General features: G+C 51.2%; 1 protein-coding gene across 1 annotated transcript in view; it reads left to right on the forward strand.

Moving 5' to 3' along the window:
- HPSE2 (heparanase 2 (inactive)) overlaps nucleotides 1-12,173 on the forward strand; it is a 115,859-nt gene that overhangs the window by 81,052 nt on the left and 22,634 nt on the right. The window contains exon 6 of the mRNA XM_074159058.1: nucleotides 7,049-7,096. Within this exon, the coding sequence (XP_074015159.1) occupies nucleotides 7,049-7,096 (48 nt within the window). The remainder of the gene's footprint in view (nucleotides 1-7,048; nucleotides 7,097-12,173) is intronic.

Genomic DNA, 12,173 nt, shown 5'->3' on the forward strand with positions numbered 1-12,173 from the left:
AAAGGTCACGAAGCGGTGATGAAGCCCTCCTCCCTGTCAGCTGTGGATATGGCAGGGTCAGAAGGGGGCATGGAGATGATGTCTTGATTATCTGTGGGCAGCCCAGGTAGGGGTCAGGCTAAAACCTGTCCCAGTCCTCAGCCCTGCTCCCTGCATCCACAAACCAAGCCCAGGCCCAGGCTCTCATGTTGGCGCTTATGTGGTAGAGAAAGGTGTTAGCTTATAGCTCATGAAATGGCACAGGTCGGACACTTGGTGTCCAACATAACCAGAGACCAAAGCAAAATCAAGGTGCAAAAAATGGGAGAGTCTTTGTTAGTATTTTTATGGTGACTGCCCATGCCTTGTGTCTGTGCCATCATGAGGTGAAGAGGGCTGTGACTATCTGAGCAGGTCACAGAATCACAGAATGATATGGGGTTGGAAGGGACCTCTGGAGATCATCTAGTCCGACCCCCTGCCAGAGCAGGTCCACCCACAGCAGGTCCCACAGGAACGTGTCCAGGTGGGTTTGGAATGTCTCCAGTGACGGAGACTCCACCACCTCTCTGGACAGCCTGTTCCGGGGCTCTGCCACCCTCACAGGAAAGAAGTTCCTCCTCATGTTTAGGTGGAACTTCTTATGTACAAGTTTGTGCCTGTGGCCTCTTGTCCTGTCCCTTGGCACCACTGAAAAAAGACTGGCCCCATCCTCCTGACACCCACCCTTAAAGTATTTATAGGCGTTGATCAGATGCCCCCTTAGTCTTCTCTTCTCCAGACTAAAAAGACCCAAGTCCCTCAGCCTTTCCTCATCAGAGAGATGCTCCAGGCCCCTCATCATCTTTGTAGCCCTCTGCTGGACCCTCTCCAGCAGTTCCCTGTCCTTCTGGAACTGGGGAGCCCAGAACTGGACCCAGTGCTCCAGATGGGGCCTCCCCAGGGCAGAGCAGAGGGGCAGGATGACCTCCCTCCACCTGCTGGTCACACTCTTCCTGATGCACCCCAGGATGCCATTGGCTTTCTTGGCCACAAGGGCTCATTGCTGGCTCGTGGGCACCCTGTTGTCCAGCACACATCCGTCACTCCAGGCATTGTTTTTTATCTGCTAATTGTTCTGGAGCAGCAGCCAAAGACAGCGTATGGACAGAGCTTGTTTATTTAGATTCAAGCAGGGAAGAGAAACAAGGAGAGCCTGGAGTAAGAGGTGGTATCTGTCAGAGGGAAGGACTCTGGGTGGGTTTCAGGAAGAAATGTAGGCATTTGTCCTGTACTCTTGCTGACAAGGACTTCTACCCTGTTCAACACAGGGGACTTGTAAGCACTGCATTTTTAGAAGTTCTGTTTTGGCTGTTAGACGTTCTTTAAAAGTCCTTGCTGTATTGGTCTGGGGCTCTTCAGTGATGCTGCAGAGGTGAGCGTGTCTCGGTCAGCAGAGCCAGAAGCTTCACCCTTCTCCAAGCTGCCGCAAGGCTGGTGGCACAGACTGTGCTGGGACACTGAATAGGTCCAGAGGAAGAATTTTGTGCAAAAAATCAAGCCACAAGACAAGCAACATTAAACTAATGATACAAAGGGAGGAGGAGGTCACTGCAGCATGAACTCAAGCTCTGGTAGCATTGAACTTATGAGTGAATCCATTCATAAATACATTGAAATGAGGTGTGAAGGATATGATGAGGCATTTTGCAGTTGGCTATGTAGCAGGGTCAAGAATCTGAAATATAAGCAAAGGATTTAGCTATTGCTCTTTCAGGAGGAAAGGGTTAAGGTAGTCATTGTGGCTGAAGCTTGATCTGGATGGCTGGAATGCCAAAATCACAGTCACCTGTATAGGAAGAACAAAATGGGTAAGAAAAGACATAGATGAGATTATGCCTCTGTAGAAGTACACAGTGTACCTTCATCCTGATCGCTATCTACAATCTTAGTCATTTCATCTAAGAAAAGGTATAATAGAACCAGGAGGGTTACAGGGAGAGGAGGCAAGGCTGTGTGAAGGTATGTGATGTTTTCACATGAGAAGAGATTAAATAGGCTGTGCATCTTCAGCTCAGAAGACAGACAGCTCAGAGGGAGCGTTATCGAGGCCCAGGAGCCTGTGAACGGGGTGTTTACTTCCCCAGTGCAGAAAGTAATTTGGAAGGAAGCTTTGGAAAGAAGGAAGAAGCTTTTTCACGTGGTACACAATGGCATTGTAGAAGTCATCGTCAGAGGGTATTGTGGAGGCCAAAGGCGTGTGTTCAGAAAGGGACTGGACAAATCAATGGTAGGAAAAAGCATCAGCAGTAATGCCACATCATGGTTCAAATCCAACCTCCAGAGTCCCTGGAGTGCAGATTACCAAGGCTGGGTGGGTTAGTCTGGAACATAAAGCCCTCTTTGCTAGAAGGCTTGTGCAGCCCTACCGTAGATCAGGTTGGTGATGCTGAGCAGAGAGAGGATACTACATAGCAGCAGATTTATACGTACATCCCACCAGGTTCTGTTCCCCAGACTGAAATCCGCAAACTGAAATTTGGCACTGCAGGTCAAAGCCTTTGCAGCAGCTGGGATGAGTTTGGTTTAGTGCCTGTCTCTGCTGCTGCGGGTGTTTGATTGTGCTTCTGGAACCTGAAGAAGTCAGCAGGTGAAGCCTGTACCTTAGACCCCCTCACCAGCCAATACAGATGCAGGATACAGCTATTTCTACCCATCACTGTTGGCTCGAAGGGCAGAGATCTACCATCCAGCTCTAGGGACCCACCACGGCACCACAGGCAGGACGGTGTTACTTCTGCATTTGGGGCTTGAGGGGGGTCAGTTTGCTTTGGTAGGACTCCAGGGAGCAGCAGATGAAATAACCCGTGTTTGTGAAGTCCACTACCTAGGTTTCAGAGGATAATGCTAAAGCAGCTGGGAGCCTGTACCACAGTAACTTGTCTTCTTGTGCAGCTGCATTCTTTGTAACAAGATAAGCTTTTTTTTAGTTATTTCAAGGATGACAATCTGCAATTACCTGCATGGGAAAGAGATTTCCAAATGCAGATGGCTCTTTAATGTACCAGGAATAAGCCTAGGAAGTTCCAGTGGCTGGAAGCTGAAGCCAGACACATTCAGATGAGAAATAACGCACTTGGAGGCTAATTAACCATGGGAGCAATTTGCTTAAGGTTGCAGTAGTTGCTCCATGACTGGCAAGTATTGAATCAGGACAGGAGATCTATTACAGAAACGTGCCCAAACTCAGCTGAAAATTGCGATCCTGGGAGATGTGGCTCGCTCCGGGAAGGGTCGGATTTGAGCCACGGTTTCACAATATAGAGTTGTGGTATCAGTACCATCTCACGGTGTTGCAGTTCTCCTGCCCCGCTCTCACGCAGCTCATTCCTGACCTGTGAGGTGCCGTCCCAGCGTGTGCCACTATTACCATTTCTGGGACGGAGCTGTGAACTGTTTGGGTGACTGAGCAATTTTAAACTACATTTTTCTCAGTGCTTGTTTAAAAAAAAAAGCTTAAGCTTTCTACGTTCTAGCTCAACACAGGCCCCACAAGTAGTAATGCTGGCGTGGGATGCTGGCACACAGGCGGTGCAAGGGTAAGGAGATGGATGTAGCTGAGCTCAGTAACTCTGTCTGATCCTCAGAATCACAAACTCCCTGCCTGAGGCTCCTGTTCCTCCACACAACGTGTTCTGTTTTCCCATCTAGACGTGCTGCCTCAGCAGAATTTGAGGATTTTTACATTTGCCCAGGCTTCTGATGTGTGGAAGTCCAGTCAGGGATACGATACCACGCGAGCATGCCCTGGGGCTGCCACCCACACCAATTTTGGGGCATCGCTGCAGGAGTTGCCCACGTTTGCCTGCACAGCACGGGCTCGGCTTGTTCCACTGTTCCGGGATGGGGGGGTGGGATTTAGTGCACAGGCACTGGGGGGTCAATTCGTGCTTACAGAGAAAGGCCAGTGTGGAGGAAAATGGCAGATTTACTGCGCCAGCCCAGCCCATCTGTGCAGCACATGTGCAGGGACCTGAGCCCTCCCGGAAACGTCTGGTTTGCTCTGCCTGCCCTGTGCTGCACACATGGACATCACACAGTCCAGGAAATCCCAGATTAAAATGTGCCAGCACTGGTCATTTGGACCGTATGGATCTTCACTGGTCTCAAAATCTGTGGTTTGAGCAGCACAGGTGCTACAGGAATAAAGGGATTAGTAACATCTGTATTCCTAAGCCAAGGATATTCGGATACCTTTGCCTCACTGCATCTCCACCTGCCCTGGGCTTTCATCTCTTGCTCGTGCAGGGCCACTTGTTGGATGTTGAGCTGCTCTAGGATCCCTCTGGAGGGCAGAGACCAAGCCCAAGTCATCTCCAGTTGTGCTCCAGGCACAACTCCACCCTTAAGGCAGGACTTGAAGTTTTACCAGGAACTTTTGAACCTCATCCTGCAAAAATCTCAATAAAAGGAAAAAGAAAGAAAAGAAAGAAAAGCAGGCATGAAAAGGAAAATTTGAGTTTTTATGGGAAGATTTGAAAAAGACTAGAACTAACCAATTTATTTCTCTCTTATGGAGACAGAAGAGGAACAGTAAGCAAGCCAGGGTCTTTTCTGTCCTGCTTTTGGTCTGCACTGTGCTGCCTGAGTGACGCCTGTTCCTAGAACGTTTTCTCAGGAGCTTTTTAACAGCAGGTCACTTAGCTTCCCGGGGACACGGGAGGTGGGACAGATGGATGTCCTGCTGCTGCTGCTCCAGGCATGTTGGAGGTTATCCCGAGAGTTTGCTTTGCTTTCCAGTCCCTGCTCAGAGGCAGCTGGAGCGGGTATGTTCGCGGCAGGGCTGCAGGCGCTATGAAAGGGGGTGAGGAAAACCGAAGAACTTCTTCCTCCGAGCTCAGTCTGCTCAGGGGTGTGGGCTGTGAGCGGAGAGTGCCAAGCTGAGCCCCAAGAGGTGATTTAGTAAAGTCCAGGAGGGTTCGTCTTGCAGCCAGAATGTAAAGCATTTGACCTTGGCTAATCTTCAAACCCAATTGCAATATATTGATCTTCAGACCCAATATAGGTTGTGTTCATAATTTCAGTTTAGAGTTCATTAGTTCACTGTCGTACACTCCGTGCATTCCACTTCAGGCAGCAGTCCCTGCACTGAGCATTTACAACCCGGGAGTCGGGTTTTTTTTGATCCCTTTGGCATATTTCTGCACACTTAGTTTTGGAGAACAGCAGCCTCTCCGTGGCAATAGTTGCAAAATCCCCTTTTCCTTTTGAGCCAGATGAGCTGTGTGAGCTGCGCGGCGTTCACACCTCACTGTGGCTGGTCCAGCTGGATTCCTCACCCTGCCAAGCTGGGGAGGAACCACCCCCCAAACCACCACCCTGGCACTGGCCTGACTCTCGAGAGAAATGTAAAAGGGTTTCTGAAAGGCGAGCCTGGGAACCGAAGCTCACAGCGCTGCGAGGCAGCGGCATCGGGGAAGCGTCAGTGCTGCAGGGTTTTACAGCACGTTATTGTTTTTCCATTTCTAATTGTATCTCTTCCCTCTCTGTCCACAGCGATTTATTACCGCTGTCTTTGCCAGTGGCCTCTTATGCTTCACAGGGTCCAGCTGCCCTTTTGTCCCAGTCTATAATTGACCATCGTCATTAATTTAAAGTCAGAATGATTGTTTCCGAGCTATATTTAGCCCGAAGTTTGCTGTTCTTGTTTCAGACCTGATTAGAGGCTCATGTGCCGGAAAGTTTGCTGCTCTTCCCTGGAACGACAACTGCTCTGATGAAAGGTCTCATCTCTCCTCACAAACCTCTCCTCACATTCCTTCTCCACCCTCGATCATGGGGCTGGCCTGGGGGGACTCATCCCTGTGTCCCAGTGGAGTCAGGACAATTCTGTGACGCCTGTTGTGTTCCTGGGATCCCTGTGCACTAAAGAGCAGCCCGAGGCAATACAGCATCGGTTCCTTTCTCACCACATTCACTTGCTCAAGCCGAAGTCTCCTGCCGTGTGCGTGCATTAGCCCTTCCAAAATGCACCAGCTAGCATGTTACACCAACAGAAAAGCTTGCCTGCCCAGTTGGTGTGTGCCTTTGTGTGTTTTCAGATCTCTGCTCCTAAGCCTAAGAACAGAGTGACTGCTTGAGCTTCCTCCTGGGAGCCTCAGTTTTCCAAGGTGTAGTTTGGATTGCTGGACCAGGGAGCGACCATCTTGGATGGCAAGCAAGCCTGTGCTAGGGGCTGCTGCTGTGGTGGTCTCATATGGTCCCCAAGATTAGTAATTGCTTTGGTTTTTGGCATCAGCAGCATAAACAGATAGACCTGTGTGGCCTCAGGTCTGACCCAAATAGGAGCTTTCTGGAGGAGGTGTATTTTCTTTAAGATAGTTGGGTCACAAGCCATCAGGAGACTAATACAGATATATACAACTCACTGTAACCTTCTGCATGGAAAGGCTGTGGTTAGTCCCAGGGGCAGGACAGACCACAAGTGCACCTAGGATGGAATCTCATCAGTTTGTTAACAGCCAATGCCAAAGAAAGATCAGCAAAAAACCAGGAAGCGTGTAGCAGTATTTGTCCAGCCTTTCCTCCCATTCTCCAATGCTCAGGGGCTTCCTGAGCTGGAGGTGGCATCTTTGCTGGTTTTTTCTTCCATTTTTTTTCCATTTTCCCAGTCCTTCCTTGAGTCCAGGCAAGGAGTTCCTCAGCTTAAATACATGTTGAGTTTAAGATGGGCATTTAAAACTTTAATCACTATTGAGGGTTGCTGCAGTCGTAGAACTAGGTCCATACCCCAGGATCTTGTTCCTGAAATGCTGTTGTGCTCAGAGAGCTCTCCCTACCTGCCCCAAAATGATGGTCAGAGCTCTGCTGCCAGTTGGGTTCCAGTTCGTCATTCTCAGCTGTGCTTGCTGCAGGTATTTGTATCACGTATCATTTATTCCTTCCATTTAAGGATGCAAAGGTTTCATTAGAACCTGTGAGTGTGGTGACCGCCTTTGGTTTCCCATGAGGTAGGATGGGCATCGGTTGTTTTAGGACTTCCCCTGTGACTACATTGGGCTCATATGGTTTCTTCCTCTGTTTCCTATAGGTTCATGAAAGTGGCTGGCAGCACGGTGGATGCTGTTACCTGGCAACAGTAGGTATTCACCATTCCTTCTACTTTTCAACACTGATCACACGTAGTGATCCGACTACGCTGGTAGCAGAGCTGATGCGCTGTCTGGGTGTGAAAGGGGGCAGATGTGTGACAGCCACCTCCTCTGTCATCCTGCTGCATTTAAATAGGTAAAAGAGGCTCTGCCCCTCCTTCTGGAGCCTCTCAAACAAATACAGGAGGGGGATGTATTAACCTTTACCACTGCAGCTGAGACAGAGGCTAAAAATACCGTTGCCAGCGTGCCTGGCCTCCCTGATAGCTGGGAACAAAGCCCTGGGCTGGACCATGGAGTCCCTGGAGGCAGCTCTGGTGGTGGCTGGGTGGAGACAACAGGGAATCAAAAAAGCCACATGTGACAGGTATATGGGACTATCTGAAAGCCCTTTTCCTTCCACCCCAACCACTGTCTCCCTGCAACCGCTAGCCTGAAGCTAAGCTGGTCTGGCCCAGAGGAGGAGGAGGCAGCTTAGTCCGATAGTAAATGTGTGATGCCCCAGCGCCCGCTCCATTTTGTAAGGATCTCGGATGTTTGTAGACGCGCCACTGTCCTGCACTGCAGATGGAGCCTGAGGAGTAGATGTTGATGGAAAGGAGGTGAACACCCAAGATTCAGGTCCAGTTGGGGCTGCCAGAGAGATGCTGACACCTGATTTTCCTCCCGGTTCCTACACGTGCTGCAGTTCAGAAGAGCAAAGCAAGCTCTGAGCTGCAGCACTGAGTGCGGCAAGCACCGAGTGGAGGAAAAAGTTTTCCTATTTGGGTGAAAATCCATAAGCATCTTTTTCCTCCCCTTAATTCCAGTGGCCCCAGTTTGCACCCTGTGGCCAGAGGCAGGCTCCCCAGCAGCCTGTGGCTCTCTGCAGTGGGAGTGCAAACGCCAGTGAGAAGGTGAGGCAGTGTGCAAGCACATCAGCAACCAACAGATTTGAAAGAAATAGGGTCTGTGGGGCAGGCAGGACTCTTTCCTGCCACAGAAAGGACACGTTTCAGAGACAGGCATTCCCTCGAGCAAAAAACCTGTTCCCAGAAAACCTGGATTTGCTCTGACGCTGGGTTAAGCTTCCCATGCAGAGCACTGACCTGGAGCACGGGAGTCGGGGGCTCAGGTCCAAGGTGGGCTTGTGTGTGCTGCCCACGGGGCTTGGTCCCCAAGCTGGTTCTTCACAGAGACCCTTCGTGGAATGCTCAGGTTGCTTGGCTGCAGTGCGGCAGCGTGGTTTGTAAAGCGCATCTCTTGTAAAGGCCACCTGGAGACCTGCTCTTAAAACGAGCTTGGTGGGTTTTAAGACATGAGGTTTATCTGGCAAGTGCGCCCAGTGTGTTGGCGTGTTAACCTTGGAGGCTCCTGCAGAAGCAGCTGTTGGCATCTCAGAGGGGTTTATAGCACCAGCATCCAGCAAGTCGTGTTCCTCAGGGAGCCTAGCTTGCCTCACTGGGCTTGCTTGGGTGTTCGGCTCCTGGGCTTTCCCTGCCAGGCAGCAGCAGCTTGGTGCGATGGGGGCAGCGGGGTAGCAGAGCGTTTGGATCGGGATTTGTGTTACTTACAGGCTCATGCTGTGCACTGATGATCTATGTTTCAGCTGGGAGTTTGCTTTTCATGATTACACGATGTGCTGATCACATTTACTTCGTCCAGGAATTTGCTTTCTGCAACGGGGCTTGATCCCTGGGCCAAGCCCTTGGAGGAGTTGAAGGAACAAACTTCCAGACTTCTGACATGGAGCTTCATCCTGGTGTGTGGGGACTCTGCCCGCCTGTCTGCTTTGAAACCTCTCCTTGCAGGCTGAGCGCAGGGTGCTCTGATCAGTATGGAGCTCCGGGGGTGCTGAGCGGCCCCCCGCAAGCCCTCCTCCCCCCCCCCCCCCGATTCCATCGCGGCGTAGGAGCTGCTGCTTCCCCAGCCTGGCTTCGGAGCTCTGGAGATTGCACCCATGTGCATTTGCGAGGACTGGCAATGGCCACAGCTCCGAGCTGGGCTTCTGTACTGTTTATGAATAAATGTCAAAACAGTGTCTCATCCCTCTGCTTCCAAACAGCAAAACAAAACAAAACAAGTTCCTTTGTATCCAAGAAGAAAATTATTAGCAGGAAACTAAACTGCTGTCTAACTTCAAGTATGAACATTTCTGTTCCAAACCCTAACGTTCTCCTGGGATATCGGTTATAAATTTGTCAAATCTGTTACTCCTTTGAAAAGGCTGTGCTTTATCCAGAAAGGGAACTGAGAAGGGAATTACATTGCAGGGATCCCTATTCTCTGTGTGAAAACAGAATATAGCTGAAATATATCTGACAGAAAAGTGACACCGGGTGGAACTAAGCAGCCTCGCCAGCCTTTCTGAGAATGGTTTCACTTACATATGTAACTCAGCATGTGTGCCTCCCTCTTCAGAAGTAATGTGTTGCTGGAGAGGGATGTGTGAACGGCTTCGGAACGCTCAGGGAATTTCCACTAAGGGAGGGTGTGGCAGGTGGGACTGACAGTGGCTCCCAGAGTTTTGGCACTTCCCTGATAATCGAGGTTGTTTGTTATGTTTGGTTACGAGTAAATGCTCCCTTTATTGCGGACCCCCGGAGTCTTTGGATGCGGGTTTCCACTGCTCAGAAACCTCCCCGCAGCCTTCTCTTTGCTCGGTGCTGGAATCCTCGCGTGAGGGGAATAGTCATTGCCTGCTTAAACCTGCAGCCGTGCCAGGTCCCGTACGGCTGGTTTTCCATCCAAAGTGGTGTGCAAAACGCCACGTTTGGCAAATTTAATGGGCAAATCCTTATGTAACACTCCCTTTGAAGCACAAATCCCTGCTACTTACAGGGAAAGTAAATTTTTGCCCCTTCAAAGCCAGTGGGCATCTATCATTTTGGCTCCTTGGAGAATGCCACGTTTATCTTCCAAGATGGAAAGTCACCTGCCCTATGTGGCAATCAGAGATGCCAGGCACATGGGTGTGTGAGGGATGCTGCTTGAAGTGCTTCTGCTGGGCTTGGTTTGGGTGACAACTCTTCTGTCTTAGACACATCGAGTGTGCAGGCAGAGATGCTCACAAGGCAGTAGCTATAGCAGGGGGCAGATGTCCTAAAGGTGCCAGGGGAGAGTCTCCCAGCGTGCACGTGCACCCCAATGGATACACCAAGGGTATATACTTGGGCTCACATGAGCCTGCTGCGAGTGCTCAGAATGTGGTGTCTTCTGAGGTTGTGCCTGGAGTTGCGTGAAGAAATCGCTGTCCCATCTCCACCTGTAAATAAACCTGGCCAGGGCATGGTTTGGCACACTGGTTTGCCATCCTCTGTGCTGTCTGACAGAGGGCACAGTCCCTGGGAGCATCGTGGCCCTGGCCACCAGCACAATCCCAGGTGATGGCGGGGTGTGAGTGGGGAGATGGCATGGGCTAGAGATGGATGGCTGCTACTGGTGGGGTGGACACAGCCACCTCGTCTGGGCACAGAGAAAGGCATGGGTATGAGTAGCGCCTTTAGGGCCAGAGAGCAACCCCCAGCCATTCTTCTTTATTAGTGCATTTATTAATTGACTGGAGGTGGGCAGCACCTCTTCCCTTTGCCCACAGGTCTTTACCTGGGGGAAGCCTGTCACATCCCACCTCTCCTCTCCGGGGGGAGCAGCGGGGCTGTCTGTGTCCTGTGCTGCAGACAGGGGCTCCGACCTCTCCTGGGAAGATGCTCAGGGATCAGGGCCACCTCTGTCAGCAGACGTGTCTTGGTTTCACAGCTGTGGCGGTGGTGGGGTGTCACGCTGACGGTGGGGACGCTCGGCGTCCTGGGAGGCAGCTGCCCTAATTCCAAGCAGGCTCTCCCTGTAGCAGCAGGCAACAAAGTAGATCCGGAAATTCCTGAGCTTTGGGAAGTGGGCTCTAATATAATTAACTGCAACAGAAGAAGAGGTCAGATAATAGGGGCAAAGGTTTCTCTTTAAAATGAAAGAGAAGGTAAATGAAACCAGCTGCCCAGGAGCCAGTGCACTGCCTTCATTAAATATGGGATGATCCTCATGGTCCCACGCAGCAAATTGTGGATCTTTCCAGAAAACCATTTTAAAGCAGCACAAGGCCCGGAGGTGACAGGATAGAGATGTGCAGCCAACCCCAGGTTTGCCCCAGAGCCCTGGTGCCTGGCACTGCCCTTCTCTGGGAGGCACTGGGTACCTGTGTGCATCCCAGCCTTGCAGCCTGCCCAAGGGCTTGAGCATTTCTGGCTGGGAGCTGTGCTCAGCCCTGCCTCAGCTCACCCCCTGGCAGCAGTTTTTTTGGTGTGCTGTTCCCACCTCTTGTTTTTGTATCTTGAGTCTCGTGCTACGGTTCCAGCCAGCGCTGGAGGCTGGGAATTGAGGTGGTGTGTTTCCTCATGCCGGCAAAAACCCTTGGCCGAGTCCTCCCCCTGCACCATGCTCTGGTTTGGCCGCCTCCGGTGTGACACAGTCACATTACCCTTTGCGAAGTGCACTGGTCCCATCCCGGGTTTCTAGGGCATATTCAAAGGATTTTTTTTTAGAAATGTGGTACCCCTTGCTCGGTGGGTGGAAGGTGCAGAACTGGCCTCAGCTTTGTACAGTGTAATAGGGCACCCACCGTGGCTGTACGTGGCCTTTCCTTTGAGACGTGTGTCTCGTCTAGGATTTATTTGCTAGATCCCTCATTTCCTTGGCTGGTTCCTGCAGATTGTCTGTCTACAGAGATAGTGGCATCAAACTGGGGGACACAGTGAGTCAGCTCTGCATGTAATTGCCTGTATCTGTTCTCTCCTATATTATGAGAACTGGCATGGGCTGTGCCCATGGTGGGCATGCTGATATCTCCCGGGCTTCAGGGCCAGCTCTGGTGCTGCACCATACCCACACCCCGCTGGAAGATCTGCCAGCCCGCCTTGGAACCAAATAGCTTGTCGCTGAACTACGTGTCCTCTGCAGACCCACGGCTGCCAGAGACCCCTGCCCATGCTGGGGAGGACCTGTCCCTTTGTCTCCTCTGGCACCCAGACCTCGCCGCCGCCACGGGGAGAGGAGGATATGGATGCTCCAGCCCTCGGGGCCGGCTCAGCCTGG

Source organism: Numenius arquata, chromosome 15 (genome assembly GCF_964106895.1).
Source record: "Numenius arquata chromosome 15, bNumArq3.hap1.1, whole genome shotgun sequence".
Lineage (NCBI taxonomy): Eukaryota > Metazoa > Chordata > Aves > Charadriiformes > Scolopacidae > Numenius > Numenius arquata.